Below are 24937 nucleotides of genomic sequence, written 5' to 3'. Positions count from 1 at the left end.
GTCCCATTTTGCTTTTCTAGGTTTTGTTCTTTGTGCTCTCTCTCTCTCAGCATGTATCACATATGTTATTTCCCCACACTCATCCTTGATTTTCTTATTTTACATGCAGAATATGCTGAACTTGGTTTGCTGACTTAAAGCTGCTTTTCCTTTCAAATGGGAAATGTGAACATAAATTGGTTTGGTATTTATTTACCACATTTATTCTGTGGTACCCTCTTGAAGCTGGAAAACAAAGGTGATATGTGGAATTGAGCATTTATCCTCTCTTGTGGATATTTCTATTGATTCCACGGGGTGTTTATTAGAAGTTGCCTCATTTATATTGCCCTGGGACCTTTTATCTGTAAATTGATTGCATGTCCTTTTCATTGTGTCATAAATTATTTCCCTACACTTGTATTTCTGAAAGAAGTGATCTATTTTCAAATGATGGGATCCATATCCTACTTAGCCAGTTAGGAAAACAAAGAGTTACAGTGATGGTAACTTTTCCTGCCCACCATCTTTGACTGCAGATCAGCTGGCTCCAGCTTCAAGCAGTATGGCAAAGGTGAAATAAGAGAAGCCCTGTGTGTGTGGTGGGGAGAGCAGCTATTCTGAGTTATATATAAGAAACAAGTTCATTTAGGGGGTTGCTGCTAGATTTGTCAAAAGGCATTTGTCACGGCATCATGCTCCAGGCTTTTCCCTCCAGCCGGATTTCTGTGTACAGCATTACAGCTCCGGACTCTGAACAGGCTGCAGGGCAGGTAAGAGCCACCAGCTAAGCTTTGTAGCAGGAATGCAGTAAATAAATTACTTCTGTCTACTCCTGTGTGCATTGACCCCGTTTCTTCATAAACTGCTCTTAACTAAAGTGATAATAATTCCCCCCCCCACGCTTTCACAGCTTGAAATGCATACAAGGAGGAAACAGCCACGAGAGATGCAGGTTTCATGTGGGACATAGATGACAACATCAAAGATCTTATCTCAGTTTTAATCTCTTTAAAACTAAGAGAGTAAATAGTCCAAAATGTGATACAATATCTCTTCTGTCCTACTAACTGATGCCTTCCACGGTCTTTCTCTAGGAAAGTCCGCGGGTTTGCTACTGCTCATCCTACCAAGAAGACTTGTGCCGAAAGTATCATTCCTTCAAATGGATGAAGTTGTGTTTCTGGAGGAGATGGCTTCTAGGAATATTACCTACAGTTTCTTTAACAGTTGCAGTAATCGTGCTAGTCCGGCACTACTCACTCTGTAAGTGTTACTCCCCAGTGTGGTTTGGGTGGGATGGATATTTTGCACTGTGAAGAGCTCTGCACTAAGCAGCTGAGCACATAACGTGTATATAAACTACTGACTTTCCCTTCTTCTTAATGTCTTTGCTAAAGCAGCAAAATACACAGTAACTAGCAATTAGCAGTTGCACAAGAATATTGCAAGTGTGCATTTTATCTCTAAATATTTTTTTGTCTCTGCTCATGAATACTATCATTATGATAAGTGTTAACTTTTCCAGGAACCTATAGGAATTATCTATTTTCTCTTCACTTCTTTTTAAAACAGAATGAGTACCTAAATTGTTTATGTGCTTTCCCAAATGTCACCATATAGCCATTAAAACCATGCCTCTTCAGGAGGAGAGCACTGCAAAAAATGGAAGCTTAACAATGAAATCTTCCTAGTAGAAATGCCTGCCTAAACCTTTATTTCTTTCCTTTCCTTTCCTGCTGGGCTTTACTCTGTCAGTGGGCCTGACTCAGTGCTCTGGCTGTTACTGCATGTTCCTTTTAAGAGCTAATACCTGCAAATGCCAAGGACAAGCACATACTTCTGCAAGCATCTTGTCCTGTAACGTTATTAGGTGTGCTAATTTTTTATCTTTTTTTTTTTTCTCAGCTCCAGCTTTTTCCTTTATTTATATTGGTGGAAGTGTAGAAATTCCTAATTTGACTTATACAAATGACCTCAATGATCCAACATCACAGAAATTCCTCCTGCAAGCAAAAGCAGTTCAAAATTATGTAAGTTCCCATATAAGTAGAGCAGTATCTTGTAAATATTTATACAGAATCAGACTGGGAATGAGGAGAGGACTCCTGTTAGCCATATTTTACTTTTTTCCTTTGAAATAATAAGTTTAAAGCAAGAGCCTTGGCAGTTTTCAGATTTAGAAATGTAGCTACACAGATGGGGCTGTGTGTCTTACAGCAAGGACAGTATTTTCTAGGTAAGAAGGTTTCAGGGTTATGGAAAAATAACTTGTCTTGAAGGAAATAGGACAGTGGGTTTTGTTTTATTTTACTTTATTCAAACTCTCTTCTTTATATGTTTTTCTTTTTAATTTTACCTCCAATTCAATGCTTCACCTTTTTGTTTCATTTTCCTTATCACAACAATGCTTGCTTTCTTCCTGCTTGCTTGCCCTTCTTATGAGTTTCTATTTGTGAGATCAATACTGCTTCCTAGGTACATGTGGACAGCATTTTGGAAGACAAAGGTGTTCTCTGTTAGCCTGTATTTCCCAAAAGAGCTAATCTGGTGACTCAAAGCTACTTTGTGCACAGCCAATACAAGTTGATCATACTGGAAATTTAAAGACTGAAACAAAAATATAAATGTGTTCATAAAGACTTTTTTCATTACTAACTATCAGGAACTGTCTCAATGGTTTTGAAATGTAATGTGACTTAAAAGCAAATTTTTAGTGGAATTTAATGCACATTTATTTGATACATGTTGTGAAAATGATGGACAGTGCTTGTAATGTGGAGGGGTGAGGAAGGGGAAAGAATGAAAAAGACAAGCACTTTATAGTATTAGAGACAATATTGGCACTAAAATATAATGTCACATTTTCTTTTACCACTATTTAATTGTCAGTTGGCAGAAACATATGAATCTTCCTTCTTGGGAAAGTACTACTTGAGGTCTGTAGTGGCTGCTTTCAGGTAGGTGCTGTTTCAGCATATGGTAGAAATTTGAAATATTAGCTGTGTTTGTCCTTTTTTTCATGTGTTTTAAATTAGTTATCTGGAATAACATGCACATCTCTATAAGAGAATTAAAAATGAAGAAATGCACTTAAGTATATGAGCTAAGCTAATAGTGTGACTTGTGTCCTGCCCTGTAGAATTGGTGAGAGAAATGAAGTCTGATTAATTGGTCCTGAGTCCATGGGTTCTTTTGTTGTCTAATTAATCTATTTTTAATTTTGGAAATAACAATTCAGCACTTGCAGAATCCTATTTTGGTTTTGTCCATTCCAATGAAGTTCCTTTTTAACCTCTGAAAACAAATCCTTAAATGTATAATTTGGAGCAAAACACTCTATTTGAGCTCCTGGTAAGAAATGTAAATCCCTTGAGCAGCAGGTTACTACAATCCTGGTTACTACAATCTGAAAACCCTGAAGGGTCAGTACACAGGCGATGTCAAAAGGAGGACTGTGGTGGAATCACTGAAGTAATGACTTGTATGTGTATGCTCAAAGATTGTTTATTTCAACAAAAATTGTGTGAAATGCTGTATCAAAGTATGGGCATAAAATTCTGTTGTTGTATGGTGCTAGCTTCCATTAAAAATATTAATTACAGTGTGTCTGGAGCTGTTACATGATCTTAAAAGTGTATAATTATATAGTAGGGATGGTAACATCCAATTTCATAAAGGATTTCAAGGTGTGGTTTTCAGTCTCAGTGTGTAGCTGGTTAAGCCCCATATGTCAAAAATATTTCTACTGTATAGCAAAAATAATTGTTAAACAAGAGAGGTTTTTGTCACCATGTTTAGCAGCAACTATTGGCACAGAGGTTCAACTGGCTATGAAACTGTGCCAGCCAAAAATGCAGACCAGGGAAAACCACGTCCAAAATTGTAATTAGACTGTATTTACGATGCTTTTTTTCCTTTCACAGTGAAGGACAATCTGGGCTGCGAGCTTACTTCTGGAATACATTCTGGGTACCACAAGATATGGTTGCTTCTCTTAAAAAATTAACCCCCATGGAACAAAAAGAAATCTGTAATAAAAAAGCAGCTCACTTGTTCAGTTCTGGGGAGGAGGATTTTGATCTTGTTACAATGGATCTTTTTGGTAACAATGTACCTGTCACTTAACACCTATTCTGTCTGTTTTTCTTTCTCCAGTTGGTGTCTTTGGCTTGTGTAGCTGATAGTTATTAAATTTCAGTTTCAGATTCCACAGAATATGATGTGATGCTAAAATCAGGTAATTATGCCTCAATCCCGAGTGATACTACTATGGGGGGGAGTGGAATCCTGTGATAGAAAAATGGCATTTTTCCAGTTATTCTTATATCTGTAGGGCTTATGAACTAAACCAGACTACAGAATCTCCATGGCTTGTGTTTCAAATGAAGGCTGGATGAAAATACCTTACAGATTTTATTCTGATGTTCTGACTAGAATAGTTGAAATTTAATAGTTCCCACTGAATTGCAGTGAGCTGCGGCTCCTATTTTTGGCATCTCTAAAAAAAAACAAAAAAAAAACCTCTAAAAAATTATACATCATTTGTCTTGTGATTAGATAATTTTGGTTATAGGTTGTTAGTTATCAGTCAGATAATGCAGAGCTTTAATTCACTTTGCCTGATTTCTTCATATCAAGCATGTCTCGAAATTTGTCTTCATGTACTTAGTGTTCTCATTGCATGGAGAAGGACAAAGAGAAAATGGCAAAGGAAGCAGTAGGTGTGAAGCAGAGATTGTTGCAATTGCGGCTGAACAAGCTCCTGCTCATGGAATGTGCAATGAGCTGGTGAGGCTTTGTACTTCCTTGGCCAGAGCAGGAGAAGGTGATGCAGTTGGGTAGGGAAAAGGGAATAGAGTTGTAAATGTAAGAGCAAAAAGGGACTAGAGAAGTCAAGAAACGTGGGTAGGTGATTGTTTCTACCTTGTCTGAAATTTCACCCAAGGACTTGTCTTTCAATATAACAGTTTTTCATCCACTGATCTACATTCTTTTGTGCAGCAATATCCTTTGACCTGTATGCCAAGCCAGGTAACAACAGGACTCTAACTCTGATGAATCCCAAAAAGTCTTTTTATCAATGGAGGCTGCGAGTTCCCTCTAACTATGTGGTGAGACTGGTAGTTGTCGCTTTGCGTGGTGTCACTCCAGAGAGCTGTGCATCACACCACTTATCAGCATATGATTTCCTTCTTCCACTGCAGAACAAGATCATTACCAGGTATGATATGCAGAGCAAAGATGAGCTGTACAGAAAATCTCTGAAACTGTACCAAATTGATAAAATGTGAGATTTGAAAAACAATTAAAAGTCTTGTATAGGGTAATAAAAAGATCTAAAAAAGTTGGAAGGGAGTGATAAGGGTTTTCAAGTCCAATTCCCTGCTCCTCAAAGGACTACCTAAAACTAAACCATCTGACTAAGAGCATTGTCCAGATATTCTTTGAACTCTGACAGGCTTGGTGCTATGACCCCTTTCCTGGGTAACCAGCTATAAATTTCTTAATGGGTTTCATTTCATACAATTACCCTCACAGCTCAAAAAGGTACAGTTTTTTTGAGAATATTGTATTCTGTTACTGTCAGAAAATATATGTTTTATAGCAGTCCAGTCACAGGTGAATTCCTGTTCATAATAGGGGGGTTGTGTCTGTGGAAGGCTCCATCCTCAGAGTCACTGTGTGGTCCATATGCATAAGTGAGTTCAGATGATGTTTAAATTTGAGTGGTTACACTGCTCCTACTTTTCAGAGTCAAATTTCATATATGAACACAAGGAATCTGTCTTCCTCAACCAAATAAATAAAAAATTTGGAGGATCAGAAGATGGATGGTTTCAAGAAGGGAACTTCATTTAATTTTTTTCTTTTAGGAACTTTCAGGAAGAGGTTAGCTGGGCATGAGGATTCAGCTAGGAATCTGAAATGCACTTAACTTAGGAGTGCTACTTGAGTAGGTGCTCCTCTTCAGCTTTATTAATGGACTCATTTCTCTCTATGCAACAAGACATAACAGATTGCCATTGTTGGCATGGAATGGACACAAGATTTTTTTAAGGAGTTACTCTCGAATTGTAGCTTAACAAGGAGAATCCTGTTCCTGATGCAGGCCAGCATGTGTTCTGCTACTTATTATGGACTATTGCTGTGACTGTTACTCCATTGTGAGTTATTAACACTGGCTCAGCTTTTTAGGAACCACAAATGTAGAGCTGGCCATGAGCACAAAAGCACCTGGAAGACAGCAAGACCAACACAGGTGTCTGATGTAACACATTCAGAGAACACTGATGCAGTAAGCTGTAGGAAAAAAATTAAGAATTTGCATTGTTGTCTGTCTATTAAAGAACCAAACCAGAATGTGGCGACTGAAATTATGTCTGATGATACCTCAAAAAAAGCTGACTTTTTGGTTACTTTTACTGCCACCCTAGAAAATATGTTGTTTTGCATATGTCTATTAGTCTTCTGCTTGGGTCAAAAGCAGCCTAGTGACATACTTAAGACACATACAGTAGAACTAATAATAATAGAATGTCCGATATCTGTGAAAGCCAGTAACTATAGCAGCCATTATTCCCTGATGTTTAGGTCTGGAGTCACACATGCTGACTGAAATGATTCTCACCAGTTTCTGTAAACTGCAGTAATACATCTGTTCAGTGACAAATCTTAAAGTGTTCAAGCTGAGATGGTGAGGTGTACTATGAGAGTAAGCATCTCATGTGGACCACTCTCCTCATAGCTTGCCTTGGTGTTCTGATGATACTGTGACAGAAGGTACAGATAGAAGATAAACCAGGCTGTCGACCGGGTTGATGAAGATGCTGAAATATTTCCACATGGCAACATGGAGAGGACTTAAATTGTTATTTTATAAATGTTTTTTCAGCTGTTATAATATAAAGCATTTAATAATGTCTGCAGGAGAGGCAAATCAGAGATTCATTCACTAGTGTCTCACTTCAAATGGGTGAAAGGAATAGCCTGCTAAAGCAGAAGACAACTACTTTCAATTCAAGGTTCAAAAATTTGATTTTAATATTGCCAAGCTGGATCTCAGTGACATTAAAACTTGAAGCAGGGCTGTGATGGAAATACTGTGTTACTGTGAGGTCTAATCTTAATTGCTTTCTTTTGCTGTGCATAGAAAAAGAGAAACCTGTTAGAAATTTTTAACACACAGATTCACACATATCACAGAATATTCTGAGTTGGAAGTGACCCACAAGGATCATCAAGTTATAAATAAATGAAAAAAGTCCAAAATATAATGTGGGTTGCAAAATGAAGCATAAGAGTGAATTTATAGATGCAAGAAATAGCATCTCACATTACAAGTGGAAGTAAGTTTCAAGCTTCAGGATATAAATTAACTCATTAATTAAGTAAAAGAACAATAGGAATAATAGTTGCCAAGCATGGGGCTTCACATTTTGTGTGATAGCTTTTGTGACACAAAACCAGGCTGAACGTGGATAGACTGAAAGTGTTTTGGGCTCATCTGTTGCATAGATGCTGCTCAACACTGCTGCACTGGCACTTGTTGCCATTTCATGCCTAACCTCTGCTTCTCAGTGCCACTATCACCACTGAAGTAAGGTAATCTGGCATTGCCTTTCTGATGCTTCTATAGGTATGAAAACTCCAGGGCACTTGTTAAGCAAGAAAATGGTGATGTACACCCAGAGTGACGAAGCCTCACTGCTAGAAAACTCTAGCATCCTGTGTACTATCAGCTGGGTGGAAGAATAACAGGGTTGCCAAAGGAATGCTTCTGAAACACAGATGCCCTGATCAGTGTTACTTCTGGCCAGTTTCCCAGCAAAGATGACAGGAATGTGGGAAATGTTTTGGAACCATTTTTTAATGCATTTTTTTGGTAACCTTCCAGATGGTGTGAGCCTGGGGCCTGGACTCCTTCTGTTGTGCGTTTAACTTCATCAAGCAATGTAATGTTGCTTACCTTCTCACTGGACCGAAGAGGAGAAAGCAACATATTAAAAGCTCACTTTCAAGCCGTTCCTAAAATCAGTATGTAGTTAATAGAAACAAGCATCTGATGGAAGCACACTTATTCCTGGTTTTGCCTCTAAAAAAGTTGATATTGCCTTGAACATATCGGGGCGGGGGGGGGAGGGGGGGGGCGGGGAATGTTGATGAACACTGTCCCACCTGCTTTAACAGCTTGTGAAGATGATAATAGAATACATGCTTTTGGTTACATCTTACATTGTAACCTAGGACATGTGTGTTTAAAGAAAAAGGAAAACAAGAGCAGTCACTTCTAATTTACCTTTGTCCTTTTTCTGAAAGCATTGTTCAGTGTAGTTAACTGAATAAAGAAAGTGTGTTCCGGACCTTAGAAGTATATTCCAAACCTATGGGGTACTATGGATTTTACATAAGTGCTGCGTGGTGAAATATTTTGAGTAATGCTAAACTGTAGAACTAATTTTAAAAAAGAAAATGGGGTTTCACAAGGTCAAGTTTAGCCGCAGTTATTTGGTAAGGTATAAGTGAAAGAGTTTTGACAATGAAACAAGTGACTTTTTTTTAATGTGTGGAACAAGTCACAGAGGATAAACTCCTCCAAAGCTGCCACATTTCAGCTTATGTCTCTCTGCATGCTCCTTATGCAAATACTTATCCCATGCACATTACTAATTAAAATGTCTTTATTGTTCTGAGGATGGGTATTCCAAATTATATTTAGCCCAGGTTTTGCCATAAGTTTTTTTTTTTTTTATTTCAAGTTTGTCTTTTTTTCTGTTATGTTCATGTTTGCATTCATGGTGTTACCTAAAGGGAACAAGAAGCACTAAGGACCGGATGTCTAGGAGAGTCCTTGGTAGAAAATAAAACCTCAAAGATATTGTTCAAATATGGCATGAATTTTCAAACTGAGAACTGACACACAAACTTCCTTGTTTACATGAAATTAATCAGTTTTCACTTCACTGAGCTGATGGCTTTTTTATTTTGAAAATACCTACAGAAAAGTTGGAAGTAAATTGGAAGGGGGAGGTCTGTTGCATCCATATTTAGTTGCTTCTTTCACTTACCATGAAAGAATGCTTTTTTTAAAAAAAAATCTTCAGTCAGAGGTGGTTTTTACTTCCCTTTAGTTGTAATTTGATCCAAAAATAAGAGAAATTCAGTGTGATGAGGAGGTGGCAGTTAAGTGATTTTCAGTTAATACAGGAAAAATGTGAGTTTAATACTGTCACAATGTATTCTTCTAACTCCGTACATAGAGAAGGGTCCTAGCAAGTGAAGTAGACTCTGCACTTTGGTCTAGTTGAGATAATTGTGTTCCTTGCTGATGTATTTCTTTCCTAGTATGTGGTGGTCATTATATTTCCTGGAATGGGACGCTGAGTTCCCCTTATTACCCAAGTTACTACCCACCAAACATTGACTGCACCTGGATCATCAAGGTAAGTGCTGGGAGCTCTTCTGAGTACTGATGGCTTTTCTTTATCTTATGTAGACACAAATTTGGGAGAAATGCCTTCTGATGCGGGTGAAACGGAGAGGAAACCTAGTTAGACCACTGAACCTGACTTCTTCTCAGTCACTCATCTCTTTCCTGTCCTATGTACAGGTGCCAACTATGAGAGGGAAATATTGCCAACTTCCAGAAGTCTGAGCATTATTCGTGACAGAAACAAATTAATGTGTAAGATGACAACTCCCAGCAGCCAGAGAAAATTAATAATAATCAGAGCTTTTCTTCTATGTCAAAAAGAAAAAATGATCATGTAAATCATGCCTCACATGATGGATCCACACTGTCTTTCCCTGAATTCTGCAGAGGCAGGACCTTCTCTAGCTCAGAAATTCACCTCTGAATTTCCAGCAAGTGCTTTGGCAAGACTTAAAATCTGCTCATGATTTCTACCAACTGCCCAATGTGTTGGTCTATTGCTCCATTCAACATTTCACTATTTTTTTACTTTCCCTGGTAAAGGAAACTTTTTATGTATGTGACTTGATAACTCTCTACCTTTCATGTACTCAATGAAAATTATTAGCAGCTTGTAGAACAAAACACCTCTGTGCAGGACAGGAACACATGGCATTACAAACTTAGCAGGAACCTCAGATACAGTGCTTTGTGCTGGCTGCACACTCCTTCATCTGGCACAGATGGGTAGCCAAAGTTGGGTCTAAAAAGGCTTCTATAAATGTTCAAATTAGCAAAGTTTTTTGCTTCTTCAGAGGTGCTAATTTCAATTATAGAAATGCAGTATTTTCAATCCCATAATAAGTAAACCATCTTGGAAGCAAAGGCTGTTTTCATTTTGTGAATGTGTGTCATGTCATGAATTTTGATTTTTAGGCACCATTACCTGGCTACAAGCTTTCACTAAAAATCCTTGTAATACAAATTCAAGAAAAGTCTCCAGGGTCCAGTAAATGTGATAAAGACTGGTTAGAAATTGATGGAGTTAGGTGAGTATATACATTTCTGACATATTAATTTGCACTTTGAAGTTCTGCACATTTAGGCATCCTAGTTTTTTCTTACAGGCATTTGCTTTTTCTTTTGTTCCCCTTAGAGTAATCATGTAGAAAACTACAAGACTCTATGCAGCTGCAGCTGAACTGTAAATTCCTGGCTGTGGTCTTGATGTGGGTGAAGAGTTTCGTAATCAGAAGTTCCACTTTCTTTACCACTTGCTCTTCAGTGATTGTAATTGTTATGCTAACACTAAAAATAACACTATTCAGAGAAATTTGTCTCTTGGAAGGAGCACATTGAAACAAGCAACAGCTGTTGGATTTGGCTGAATTATTTAATCCTTTCCTGGATTTGTTGCTTTTGGATTTGCAAACCCAAACGGGCAATCTGAAAACAAGTATGCTTGAAACAGTTTGTGTTTATATGGTAGATCCTGACACCGATCATCTTGCTGTATTTTGTTTCGAAGTCTGCTAGTCCCAAAAAAGTTGTGGAGTGGGAGAAATTTATAACTAGGCTTTCTAATACTTCTGTTGGACTGTTTTTAACACCAAAATACAGCTGATCCTTACTGCATTGTCTTGAAGCTTTTTGACGTCACCACTATTCAGTAAAAGGAGACACAGCTGGATGGTAGTGGCCAGTTTGGTTAGAAATTATTATTTCTCACTTTTGCCTTGCTAGATACTGTAAAGCTGTTTCAGAAAACAACAGAAACAGAGAATATGGCTATTCTGTTGCAATCAACTTCCATTCTGATGAGCTGGTCACCCACAGAGGGTTTTATATTGAATACAAAGCCTTCAGTGACACAGACCGTAAGTTATTGAGCACACACTTTAATTTTAAAGGAGAAATCTTTGAGAAACCCTGCTTGACAGACCAATCATATGCAACTCAACCTGGTTATTTTCTTAACCTAATTGCAGGAGACAAAAGTGTAAAATGTTATTATGCCTGTAGTTACACAAATAGAGGTAAAAATTTAGATGTAAGATGCTTTTAGAAGCAAGTACTTATTTTCTAACTTTTATCAACACTTCTGTAAAATGGGGAGTAAAAGTAAAATTTCTCAGTTTCTGTAGATCTAATTATATGGCACTTTGCTGACACCTTAAAATAGCCAAGCTGCAACATAAAAATAGAATGGCAGAGGTCCTCTAAGCATGGCTCTTCTGCCAGCAAAAGTTAACCATGAATACTTAGCCTTCTCTTTAAAATCACAACTCAAGATCAGTGCTCTAGATCAGTTTCCAGGTTTAGACAAACTATTAAGTTTTACTGGCAGTCAAAGAGGACCCTTGCTAGAAGATGTTGCAGAAATATGTCTGGGGTTTTTCTAGACCTTTCCTAACACCCCAGTCTATGTGCTTCTGGATCAATGTTAGCTTTTGGGGGGCTTCCAGATGGTGGAACAGGAATTTTCAGGAGATACACATATTTACTTGTGATATTTCTTAGAAAAGATGCAATTTCTGATTTTTAAAATACCTTTTATTTTCTTTATCCAATAATGTCTAGGTAGTTAAAGTTCTCTGTGATTTCAAGAGATCAGTTCATTTTGAGAAGCCTCTTCAAATCCTCAGCTTGCTTGTCTGAATGTAGTTCTGTTCATTGTTGACATAGAAGCATTTAAGTGTTAAGGTCTCTGGTAAAGATTTTTGTTTCATGCCTTTCACTCTAAGTGGCAGGTTTTGTGGTCGGTCATTCTGTAAGACTCAAACATTTTCAGGGATTTCTTCTTCCACCAATGTGGGTCTCTTTCTACTAGAAAAAGTTACCAACAATTCTGAGTTCTGTGGTTACTCTGGTTACTGCCTCAAAAATGGCTAAAAAGAGTCTAAGCCCAAGAATACCTTTTTTAACAGAGAAAATCCCCAGTCTTGATTGTGTGTATCTGTGTGCTCTGCTTCTAGCACTGAGCCAGCAAGCAGATGGCTCAAAGTTATTTAATCAATTCTTAGTCACAATCATAAGGCTCTGTATAAAGACTCAGGAGGAGTGGAATAGCTGTGATGTGTCAGTATCAAGTTGATGCAGTAGTTTGTGGAAGGATGTCTGAGATACCAGCATGGATTGAGAGCACTGGCCTATATCAGCCTTGCCCGTAGCAGTAGTAACAGGAGAAGGAAAAAAATAAATTCATGTTCTCCCACATCTTTAGTACCTGCAGTCACCCACCTGAGATTAGTTTCTTCCCACTGCTGGGTGCCTATCAAAGCACAGTTACTAAAAATCTGAGCTGACCTGGAAAGCAAATGCCAGCCATCAGCTGAATAATTTCAGGGAGAGGTGACAAGAAAATGGAGACACTACTGCTTTGAGCTTGTGCTGGCTGTGTAATGTGTGCTTTCCTCCCACTGACATCACATGCAAGGCAGTGAACAGGACTAAATTACTCCTGACTGGAACTGACTAAACAACTGTGGGACAAATGGATTTGGTCTCTCAATCTGATGCAGCTCTTAATTTGCCTATGGTGCTAAATGGGAGAAAGTTTCATTTAATTTGACTTGGGCAGGCAGAGGAGTGGTTTGGGCTACTTATTCTTTCAGAGTTTTTTTTTCTTGCACATCTGAAAGAGTGAAGGAGAACAAATATTTTTTATATATTGGAAAGAAACAACTTACCATCTATACTAGTAGTTAGTTTATGTGAATGTGAAAGAAATTCTTGGTCAAAGGCTGTTTCATGATGAGATTGCGAGATTATTGGGAAATGTTTGATAAAGCACTTATTTGCATCAGACATTGAGCGTAGCAACACAGAGATCAATTTCTACAAAATTTTAATATCAGGAAATATGTATTCCTAATACTAAAGAGAATGCCTAGTTTTGATTTTATTTTCCTTCTCCTTAGCTGCTGCCGTACAAAATGCATTACCTTAACAAATTAAAGAACTGCTACCTATCAGTACTTCTGTATCTGTGGTGAATGACTTTCAACCGTTAGAGGCAATTAATGGGAATTTAATTGGCTAAGTCTGTTTAGGTGAATACTGACTCATTTAATTCAGACTGCTTGATAAAAATCTTTGACAGATTGTGCCAAATAAGATATTATTTCTTTTTTAATATTCAATTTATTTTACAATGACACTAGCTTTAATTTTTAATGGCCATTTTAATATTTCTTCATGGTAGAGTCCTGCATTACTGTATTTAGACTGTATTGATAATTCTAGTGTCATCGATTTCTCATTTTTCTAGCTTGTCCTTAGATACAGAGACAGAATGTGCATTCCTTCAAGAAATCAGTCTGAATGCTGGAAAGGCTGCTCAGATGGTAGTGATTAATTGGATTGGGGTAGAGCAACTATTTCTTGTTTGTTGTTTTCTGTAAAGAGCTTTTTCCAGAAAGTTGAGAGATTGGCTGAAATTATCTCTAAACTACTGCTGGCAATCTTTAAGATCACATGAAGGATGTGGGTGAAGATGAAAAAGTCTGGAAAAGAAGCTGTGTAATGTGTCCCTTTAAAGAGTGGGAGAACAGAAAAATCGAGAGGGAATTTTACACCAGTCTTTATAAGTTAATCTTCCAAAGGAAAAAAATAATGCACAAGAAGTAGCCAAAGTAAGCTATTTGTAAATAGTGAAAAGAATATTAAAACCAGCATGGAGATTTAAAATTTTGTTTTAGTTCCCTGCTGTGAGAGGATAAATAGAGAAGTTGTATTTTGACACGGTCTTGTGTGACAAGCTTATCAGTAAGTAAAGAAAATGTGGGGAGAAAAAATACAGGAAACTCTGTCCACAGAACGAGTGGTCAAGACTCATTACCAAAGAGGAAGGATATTTTTAATGTCATTCTGCCAATATTGTTATGGAATGTCACATAATTTTTGTTCACGGTCTAAATGATGGATTAGCGTTAGATGCTTATGAAATAGGAAAACTGTTACACAATAGAAAGATGGAAGTGTTTAAGAGGGATGTATTTGTAAGTGGTCCTGAGAAGCTGTAGAATATATATGGAGAAAAATAAAGACAAGAATATGAGTCAGCAATGCCCTGGCAGCCACGAGGGTCAATGGTGTCCTGGGGGGGGGCATCAGGCACAGCATTGCCAGCCAGGCAAGGGAGGGGATTGTCCTGCTCTGCTCTGCACTGGGGCAGCCTCACCTCAAGTGCTGGGGGCAGTTTTGGGTGCCACAGTATAAAAAATATTAATCTATTAGAGAGTGTCCAAAGGAGGGTAACGAAGATGGTGAAGGGCCTTGAGGGGAAGCTGTACGAGGAACAGCTGAGGTCACTTGGTCTGTTCTCCCTGGAGAAGAGGAGGCTGAGGGGAGACCTCATTGCAGTTACAACTTCCTTGTGAGGGGAAGAGGAGGGGCAGGCACTGATCTCAGATACCAGAGATCTCTGCTCTCTGGTGACCAGTGACAGTCCTGAGGGAATGGTCTGAAGTTGTATCAGAGGAGGATTAGGTTGGATATTAGGAAAAGGTTCTTCAACCCAGAGGGTGATTGGTGACTAGAACAGGCTCCCCAGGGCAGTGGTCACAGCACAAAGGCTACCAGGGTTCAAGCAGCATTTGGACAATGCTCTCAGGCACAGGGTGGGACTCTTGGGGATGGTCCTGTGCAGGGCCAAGAGTTGGACTATAAAGTTGATCCCTGTGGGTCCCTTCCAACTCAGAATATTCTGTGATTCGTTGAAGATCTGAATGTAGGTAATTAAATGGACATGGGGATTGCCTACGTTGCTTTTTTGCTAAAAGATGGGGGGCATGATTGTTGCTCAAAAGCTGACTTGTGAGTCAAAGTCACAAAATACTCTTTGTGAGTTTTGTTTGTATTTGGTGTTTCATTGGTTGGTTGTCTTTGTTCTGGGGTTTTTTTAAGTGTCACATTAGGATGCAAGACAGGAATTTGAAAATACCTTTCCAATCACCAGTGGGAAGGCTTCAGCTAGAGTACTGTACCTAAATTAGGCACTGCATTTCAAAGAAGATAGGGAACATTCAAAAGATGCCAGAAAGAGTGACCAGAAGGTAATCCAAGGCCAGAGATTACAGCACAAGTCTCTCTGTCACTGGATGCTATCAGAACCAAGGTAGATAAATATCTGACAGAAATGGCACAGCAACATCCAAGGAACCTCTGTTAGGGAGTGTGTGTAGCATGTGGCTGTTGTCTGCTACTTGTATTATAAATTTACAGACCATTTTTCTTCAGGTTGTTATCCAGAACAATTGAGCTGTGGTGATGGGAACTGTAAACATCAGTATAAGTCTTGTAAAGATGATGGCAGGTGTAGGCAGGACAGTGATGAAAACAACTGCTGTAAGTATGTATTTATAGCTACTTTCCAAAAGACGGTGGCAGAAGCAGGAATATGCATATTTTAATGGTTAAACATGTTGTTCCTAGATATTTTTTTTTTGTGGCACAAAGTAAAAGTTTCATAACAGTGAACACAAAACATGCAAAATAAAAAAATAGGTTTGGGGACAGTTTAGACAATTAATGAAGGAAAATCCAAGATAGCAGGGATTTTAGTAAAGAAACCAAACCACAATTTGCTGGTGATCCTGTTGGAAGAGTAATTTTTCCCCAAATGCTGTTGGATCAGTACCACATAATTTAAGGAAGAGAGACATAGTAGGCTGGGGACTTTGCCACATTGATGGTCTTTTTACTGTAGATCCACAATGGTTGTGGGCTTTGCTGCTACTACCAATGGCACCCTAGTGACTTGCTGCATTTTGCTGATATAATTTTTATCTTGCTTTCAATCTTGAGTCCTTGAGGTAGCCAAGAGTATGTCTTTGTTGAAGTAAACCTACCTCCCACTGTTTCGAGGTCTGTGTAAACAACTGGTAATAAGAATACTAGTAATGGAAGCCAATTGCTGAGATCTATCAGGATTCTCACATAGTAAACTGTGGTAATCCTTAGTCAGAAATTTATTGGAGAGGTATAAAGCTCTTCCACAGTTTTCTCAAGTTCACTTGAAAATGAAAAGATGCTGTGAAGATTTATGATTTGAAATGCCAGTAGTGCTGGTGAACAGATCTGACAAGCCTCGCTTACTCAGTTTAGAGTTATGTAAAATGGGAGTGTGGACAGTTGGAGACTCTTCGTTTTCCACAGGAATAGTGGAGACTGAAATTAGTGTGATCATTAATTAGATTGGATCATTCCCCTGTCCCCTCTTCACAGAGGGATCGGTGTACAGCAGTATAGACTACTACTTCAAGCAGGCTAGAACGTGTAGCTTTGAACAGCTTGTTGAACGTGCAAGGTTTTGTTAATAATTTGAAAGCATGACTCCAAACATGTGACACTATCTACTCTCTCATTTCAGCCTACAAAAGTTGCTCCCCTTATGCATACAAATGCCTCAATGGAAAATGCCTGCTGAAACCAAATCCTGAGTGTGATGGGAAAAGAGACTGTACAAATGGATCTGATGAAATGAACTGTGGTGTGGTAACATTTATTTTAAAATTTGTTAATTACTTGGGAAACTAAGTCAGCAATTTGTGTTATTATTAAGCATTATTGGATTAACAATTGACTAAATCAAATACGAATTTTAAAAACTGAATTTCCTGGTAACATCTGTATGCAAATGTCTGTCTTGAATTCTGCACTGTTTCTTTTAAATCAACTCATCCATTCTGTCTATGATGACTTACTTCAAGCAATGCACTTCCAGGATAAGCAGGTAGGTCTTGCTGCTTTTTTGAGCTGAATGAAATGCAGTCAAGGAGTTGTGTTTGTAAGGAGGGAAAAGATATGAGAATTATTCAAATGAACTTTAGAATTGTGCTTAATCTCCTTTTGAGTTATTCAACTCTTTACAAAGCTGCATGGGAGGCTAGACAATGATTGGTTTATATCTGACCTGCCCATTGAGTGAAAATGGGCAAGTACTCACTTTTCTACCAATTGCACAGTAAGGTCTAAGGGTAAAAGTTTGTGTCACGCATGACAAAGTGAATTAACTGGTGGGCTTTTTACTAATTTATTAAATTATTTCTATTAGCTTGTGGAAGACACCAGCTTAAGAAAAACAGAATTGTTGGAGGTGAAGATGCGAGATCTGAAAAGTGGCCTTGGCAAGCAAGTTTACAGATGGGAGCACATGGCCACGTGTGTGGTGCATCTGTGATTTCCAACAGGTGGCTCATATCTGCTGCCCATTGCTTCCTGGATTCTGATTCTGTGAGGTATGAAGAAATTATACTGTTGTAGAGTATTTGCAGTTTAATAACCTTATAAAGTTGCTTTCAATAATTTGTAGAAGCTATTCCTTGTCTAGATAAGTTGATCCAGGCTATAACTTTGTTACATGACCTCACTACATAAACACTCGGTGTTGTCTTCTGGCTTCAAAACGCTTAAGTTTTTGAAGTTATTCTTTTGTTTCCGTTGCCAGTGAATCCTACATGATAGAACACTGCTCTTTTAGGGTAAACACAATTCTTTTTCCCCCCCTTCTTTTCAAAAGGCAGGGATTTTCTGAGTAGAAGCTATGGCCTTTTTTTTCCCAAGACAGGTCCTATTTATTGATCAATGGAGTGAAAACCCACTAATGTTCAGTTAGGTAGTGTAAATTGAAAATGCATACCTCCTACATGTGGTAAGGAGGAGACAGAGTTTAATAATTTGCTTTTGTGAGTTCCAAATCATGATGCATAGCAAGGAATTGGTCTTATAGCTCCAAGAAATTAAATATTTTCAAAATAGCAAGTAAAAACATTACTTAATGTTTTAGCAGACAGAGACTAGAGTGCACCCATCTTCTGAAGTCATATTCTATTCCATGAACTTTGGTTTTGATGAATGTCCTCAAATACTGAAAGGTAGTTAAAATGGAGTGAACTAACACTGCATTGCTTTCCAATGGGACGTTCTAAAAACATTTTTTTTACAGATACTCTGTTCCGATGCAATGGAGGGTGTATATGGGCTCACATACTATTAATGAAAAGAACAATCGTGTAGCTATGAGATCAATCAAAAGGATTATTGTCCACCCACAGTATGACCAATCTATCTCAGACTATGACATTGCCCTGTTGGAAATGGAGACGCCTGTACTCTTCAGTGAGCTGGTACAGCCCATTTGTTTACCCAGCACCTCTAGAGTATTTCTTTATGGAACTGTCTGCTATGTAACTGGCTGGGGAGCCATAAAAGAAAATAGTATGTTCATTTCCTGGATATACTTTTTGAAAGTTTGGCTTAGTTTTAAACTCTAACAATGAAATATTTATACTTGTAAGCAAAAATTACCCCATGTGGTTTACTTAGTGTGTCTGTAAAAAGCCAGAAAAAATCTCCTTAGCTACAGCCTGTGAATTCTGAATAGTTGCTTGGGTGGCAGGTGATAAGTGACAAAATGCGTACTTGGGTGTCATAGATCATTGAAAAGTAAAATATTATAGATTTATGAAAATGTGCCCATTTTCATGCTCATGACTCATTTTATCTGGTGAATAGAACCTTGCAGGTAAAGAGATCAGTGACTTGCAGCTATTGCAGAGAAAGAATTTGTTTCTAAGATTGATTGACAATATGGAGCCATAAGCAGCAATAATTGCAAAAAAAATTGTGGAGGATTTTTCATTTCCTCTGTCTTAACCAAAGGCAGTTTAAAGTATGCATCACAAAGAGTTCTGCCTCTGTGTAGCTTGGAGCAGCCAGCTGCAGTGGGGAGGCAGGAAAAAGCACGCTGAGTTGAAGAGGGGTGGCAGGGGAGCCTGTGAGATCTTTGCCCTGTCTCATCATTAAACAGCTTGAAACCTGGGCTTGGAGAGCGTCTCAGCACATCAGAGGTGTCAGGATATTTAGCTCACAAGGGCACCTCATGTCAATACCATAGTACAGAATTAAGCTCTTAGCATCATTTGTGAATTACAGACTTGGGGGTTTTTTTTAAATTATTTGTTTTTCCCCGCTCAGCTTTATTCCTCAGTTTCTTCCCTAGAACTGAAAGGGTGGAAAACAATATAGAAATGGCATTTTGTAGGACTTGGATGTTGTTTGGAGCACAACCATGGTGTAAATAGTAACAGAAAGCTTCAGGCATAATTTGAAATGTCATTTACAGTTAGTCACCCTGTGTGCAGTCTTACCTTACAATTTGCGTGGCACTTTTACTACTTTTTGGCAGAATAAGGTCATAAGGATGAAGTTTAGGGAAATGGAAAGGTGGTGCATTGGAACCTCTATGGCTATAGGGTAGTGTGGACAACAGCTTTCAAAAACTAGGGCAGGCACCATTGGAAGGGAAGGGAAGGGAAGGGAAGGGAAGGGAAGGGAAGGGAAGGGAAGGGAAGGGAAGGGAAGGGAAGGGAAGGGAAGGGAAGGGAAGGGAAGGGAAGGGAAGGGAAGGGAAGGGAAGGGAAGGGAAGGGAAGGGAAGGGAAGGGAAGGGAAGGGAAGGGAAGGGAAGGGAAGGGAAGGGAAGGGAAGGGAAGGGAAGGGAAGGGAATTACTCTGCTGTCATTAGCTGGGTAGATTTTGAGTTTGAAGCAATTCTCCTTTGTTTTGATAATTGGTATCTCTGTAAGAAATTTGTGCCACCTTAACCTCTGCAATACAATTTGTATTTTTTTCTAGGTCATCTTGCCAAAACACTGCAGGAAGCTCGAGTGAGAATGATTAACCAAAGTGTTTGCAACAAGCTCTATGATGATCTTATTACTTCACGTATGCTGTGTGCTGGGAATCTTAATGGTGGCGTTGATGCATGCCAGGTAATCTGAAACTTGTACAATGAGATGTCCTGAGTGTGAGTATATGGTTAATTTAACATGGCAACAAAAAGCCCACCAAAATAAGGAAGAAAATTTGTCACAGATAATCTCTGACTCTCTTGAGAAATATCATTTTGCAAAGACAAGGGGTAAAAGAAGAATTCTTTTTCATCTTCAACATTTATATTTCATACAAGAGAACAAAAGTATAAAGATAAAAGGAATCAAGATGGGTCCATCTGTGAATTATGTTATTTGTATTAATTTCTTTTTATCTTTTTTAATCTCTGGGTATGGAATTGCTAAAATACTGTAAAAGTATGATGAGTAATGTATTGTTACAGTGGCAAAGAAATACAAAAGGAAAAGCTAAACTAAGTTTGGGAACGGCAGCTGCAATGGTGCTTTTTAATTTCAAACATTCATTCATGTGTATAATTACAAGTTGTGACTACATCACAGTAGCGTAAGTTATAAAACCCAACTTGTTTACACACACAATCAGAAACAGCTTTTTGGCCATACTTCACCTGTCCTGACTCTGCCTTCTTTCTCCTTCTTAGTTATTAGACTAGTTGTGTACTTCATTGGTGTTCAAACTTCTGATGATTAATATCAACTTTATAAATATGGTTTTTATACCAGTTACCATGTAAAGGGGATAGAAATCTGTTACTGACTATTAGACTGAGGTAATTTGGTACAATTTTTGTGTAATATATAAACTTGATTATTTTAATGCAATAGGATAACTTTTGCAAGGTTGTAGCTCATGATGGGTCAAATGTTTTTAACACAATAGACTATTTGTAGAATTTTTTTGCGGTCTCTAAGATCTAATTAAATTAATTATTATTTTTATTAACATTATGTAGAGTTTGTCTGCAAACTTTGACCTTGGAATTGTTTTGCTAAAATATGTTAATTTAGAGGGGTGATGTTCCTCCAAAAAATGTGTTGCTTATGAAATGGCCTTGAATTTTCAGATGGGCATTTTTAACCAATTCAGCTATACATCATATTGGCCAGTTTCCAGCATGAGTTGCTGTGTTTGAGTTCTAGTATGTTGTACCTCTGGGTCTCTGAGCTCTTAGTCTGGGGAGCATCTTTGTTTTGTTTTGTTTTTTTTTGCTTTCTGTAACTAGTATATGTATTATATAATATATAGTATGTATTTCCTGTACAGTGCTAGAGAGGAATGACACTGGGAGTTCAGGAAACCCCCACAGCACCCTAAACCCCCTTTACTATGCTTTCAGGCTTGTGAGCATCCTGTTTTGTTTCACTTTTTCCTGGACATGTAAGCGGTGCATGTGTTGCACAAGTTATGTGAAGCTTCCAAATACCTTTCATCTTTAGGGGATCTTATACACGAGAAATAAAAAATTTACCTGTTCAGACTGTTTTTTATCACTCTAGGATATTCTTTGATCTTGGTTCCTCTGCTTAGGATCCTTCCTCTCCCCACTGGCATACAGCCCCTTTCATCTTTCAGAACTGGCTGAGTAATTGGCTGGACTACACAGCCTCCTTTCTCAAGTCACTTTGACATCAGTCTCTTGGATTATCAAAATTTCTAGTGTGACAGCAGCCTGAGAGAGAGGAAGAGCTCTGGCTTCTTCTCTTATCTTTAGATAATTTTGTATCACCATAATACATAATTTTGTTCAGTTGGGTGATGAAGACTTTCTGTTATTACTCTTTTCTCAGTACATGGCTTTCCCCTGACCTCTTACATGTTTTGGCTCCAGCTGAGGGCTCAGACAAACCCCAGGGTCAATTTAGAGGCTGCTGACTTCCTTGTGTGCATTAGGAACAGCTGCAGGGAGGAGCTGCCCTGTAGCTGCCCAGAGCTCTGTGAACAGACCAGTTCACAGAAGACATACAAGGTTAAAGCAGTGAAGGGCGAAAAAGCATTGATGAGCCCAAATGCATTTTGATCCTGTGAACTGAATTTAATGGGAATTTTTGTTTTTCTACATTGCTGTGCAAACCTGCATGTTCCATTTGAGAAGCCAGTTCTTATTTGCATATTCCTTAGTCTTTGTTCATTCTTCTACCTCTCCAAAGTAGTCTGCTGTATACTCGGTCTCGATTATAAAACTGCTGATAATACTTAATTGTGCCTGACTTGTTTGTTGGTTTGGGTTTGTTTTGGTTTGTTGGCTGTTTTTGATTGGGGGTGTGTGGTATCTTTCTGTTCCTATTTAACATACAGTCTGAGAAATCTGCCTTCAACCTGTGAACAATTTACGTTCAAATTGTAGTAGAATTCCCCATTTCCATCCCTGTGTTCTTCTCTCCCTATTTGGGCTGTGGTGAGTTATTCTATGAATCCTGTAATGGGACATTATCAAGGAGTAATTTTATAAACTGCTTCTTCCCATTGGCTTTATACTGACTAGGGTGCTACATACATAAGTGAAAATAATTGAATAAATTTGACATCTGTCTGGGTACATTATAATAAGAAATAAGATTCTAATACTAAGTTTTAATTTGAGAAAAAGAGGGGCAGGTATTTACTGTTCTTAAATAACCTATTTTTTATTACAGTGCTCTGTGTGCACGCACTAATGGCTGGACTTCCTTCATTTTAGGGAGATTCTGGAGGTCCCTTGGCCTGCACAGGGAAGGGCAATAGATGGTACCTTGCTGGCATTGTGAGCTGGGGTGAAGGGTGTGCTCGGCGCAATCGTCCTGGTGTGTACACCAAGGTAACAGCACTTTATGACTGGATCCGTCAGAATGCAAACTGATGAGCCAAGGAGAAAATGCAGATCATCTCTGTGTGAAAGCTGCTTCCTACTGTAGTCAATTTGATGATACAACATGAAAATGCCATTGACTGTTCCTTTGTGAAAGATACACTTTTAATGAAGAAACTATCATTTGCGGTTCACCTAGCAATAACTGTTCAATCTCAGAGGAACTTCAGATTCCTTATGGATTCATCTTCCTTAGGCTCATTTGCAGAAACAGCACTGCCTTAAAAACAAGATAAAATGGATTAGAACCTGTAACAAAAATCCAGCCACACCTCATTCATAAACCTTCTCCTCTCCTTCCTTGTCCCTTGTTATCTGTATTTGTTTCCACGTGTGCATATCTGGATAAAAATGACCACATGCCATATATATTCAACTCCTTAGGGATGTTACAGGATTCTAAACACAAATAATTATTTCATAGTTCTCAAAAAAACGAATAGTGTATTGTGTAAAAAGCTGAGATTAATTCATTCTAGTTACATGCTACTGCATGACTTTTACTTTCTGGGCTGTAACTTTTGGGATCTCTACTGTGTTTTCTTAAAAATACCAGATATGTAGCTCAAAAATGTCAGGATGCAAGAAATTTTCATTAAAGAACTGGAAAAGCATAATTTAGGTTCTTTGGGATGATGTCTAAATAAAAGGAAGGAATTAATGTGTTGTAATTCATTAAACAAAAGGAAACTTTAATGCTTTCTTACAGTCTCTTTAGAATTTGAACTAACTGTAGAGTCTAATGTTTGCAATATGTTACAGGTATATTTCTCCAGATTTGGCTCTGGCATGCAGTGTGAATTTTTAGCATGTTCCTGGTACGTTAGGGTTGTTTTTCCTGCTGTCCTTGGTCCACAGTAAGCAGAGTTTCAGGCTCAGGAATTTTTTTGTTGTTGTTGTTGTGTATCTTTCTGGGCTGTGCCCACAAGGCCACACTAAATTGAAATGGACATAAAAGGAAAATGGATTTATGTGGTTGGATGCATCCTTGGGCTCAAAGAAAGTAAAAGAAGAAATGACAGTAACATTCCTTTAACCCTGGCAGTAAATCTAGTTTTGATAATTTTAATCTCCTGATGAGCTTCTCACTCCAAATCTAGCCAATTTAAGGTTTCCAAAGCTGTTTATGGGACTTCAGAATACCAGTACTTAGCTTAATAAAAGAATTGTCTAGATGGCCTTAAGACCATTTAGATGGTCTTTAAGTTGTGCTCAACATTTGGAAGCTTTTAGCCTTCACCTTTAACATATATATTAAAAAACGAAGCTGGCAGTTTGAATAGCTGTCATTGCTGCCTACAAAGCACACTTACTCTGCAGTACATATGTGATCTTTGTTTAATGTTAGACCCACCTTGGCAGCGTGTGGGGAAAATGTTGAAAAGAACCAGCACTGTAATCTGCATGCAGTGAGGTTCCTCTTTCTAACACTGCAATTGCTCTTCCTTCCTTTCTCGTGTTGGGCATCTTGCCCTGGCTCATGTCAAACTTACAGCATGAGCTATATTCAAAGCCTGTATGTTAGGAGGTTTGTTTCTTTAATGGCTAGTCAATTATTCACATCTTCCTTTTCAATAAACATGTGCTAAAGCTGCAAGTGGCTGTGTTTTATTTGTTTGGATGTGCCTCTTAAATTCTCAACCCCAGGTGCAATCAGAACGGCATTGGTGCCTGGGACTTTCCTCTTTTTGTAAAGCTGAGCCTAGTGCTCCCCTGTTACTAAAGGGTATATTTAAGGGCACGAGTTTCTTTTCCTTTTGTTGAAACCAGAGATGTCTTGCCTAGGGAAGAAAACAACTTTCCTGCTGTTTTCTTTTAGATAAAACCTGGCCCAGAAAGTTCAGGTCAGTTCTTGACTTCCCATTTTCTCTGAGAGTTTCTCGGCAACATGTCAGAAGGGTCAGTATTTCACATGGAAGAAATGCACCAAGTGTGGAAGTTAGATCCCCCAGATGAAATAAACCCAAGTCTTTAAGAAGCTTCTTCACAAATATGTAAAATAAA

At 38.3% G+C, this 24937-nt stretch overlaps 1 protein-coding gene across 1 annotated transcript; it reads left to right on the top strand.

Annotated features, from left to right (window-relative positions):
- The first annotated feature begins 480 nt into the window (after nucleotides 1-480).
- On the top strand, nucleotides 481-24530 carry LOC104686990 (transmembrane protease serine 7-like). Its single transcript, XM_019283965.3, has 17 exons — nucleotides 481-752; nucleotides 1077-1245; nucleotides 1888-2012; nucleotides 2872-2939; nucleotides 3906-4084; nucleotides 4181-4219; nucleotides 4984-5203; nucleotides 7877-8016; nucleotides 9325-9422; nucleotides 10328-10440; nucleotides 11135-11268; nucleotides 15632-15739; nucleotides 16764-16883; nucleotides 17448-17631; nucleotides 18339-18610; nucleotides 20029-20165; nucleotides 22766-24530. The coding sequence occupies exons 1-17, from the start codon at nucleotides 675-677 to the stop codon at nucleotides 22922-22924; spliced, it is 2343 nt and encodes a 780-aa protein (XP_019139510.2). The 5' UTR covers nucleotides 481-674; the 3' UTR covers nucleotides 22925-24530.
- Nucleotides 24531-24937: the final 407 nt, after the last annotated feature.

The sequence above is a fragment of the Corvus cornix genome, chromosome 1 (genome assembly GCF_000738735.6).
Source record: "Corvus cornix cornix isolate S_Up_H32 chromosome 1, ASM73873v5, whole genome shotgun sequence".
In the NCBI taxonomy this organism is placed as follows: domain Eukaryota; kingdom Metazoa; phylum Chordata; class Aves; order Passeriformes; family Corvidae; genus Corvus; species Corvus cornix.
This window is presented reverse-complemented; position numbering and strand designations above follow the sequence as displayed.

Bases quoted from the DNA above. Each gene is read 5' to 3' on its own strand.
- LOC104686990 (XM_019283965.3), top strand. From the start codon at position 675: ATGCTCCAGGCTTTTCCCTCCAGCCGGATTTCTGTGTACAGCATTACA. The intron at 4,085-4,180 runs GTAACAATGTAC...ATTAAATTTCAG, and splicing joins TGTTACAATGGATCTTTTTG to TTTCAGATTCCACAGAATAT. The intron at 18,611-20,028 runs GTATGTTCATTT...ATTTTTTTCTAG, and splicing joins GGGAGCCATAAAAGAAAATA to GTCATCTTGCCAAAACACTG.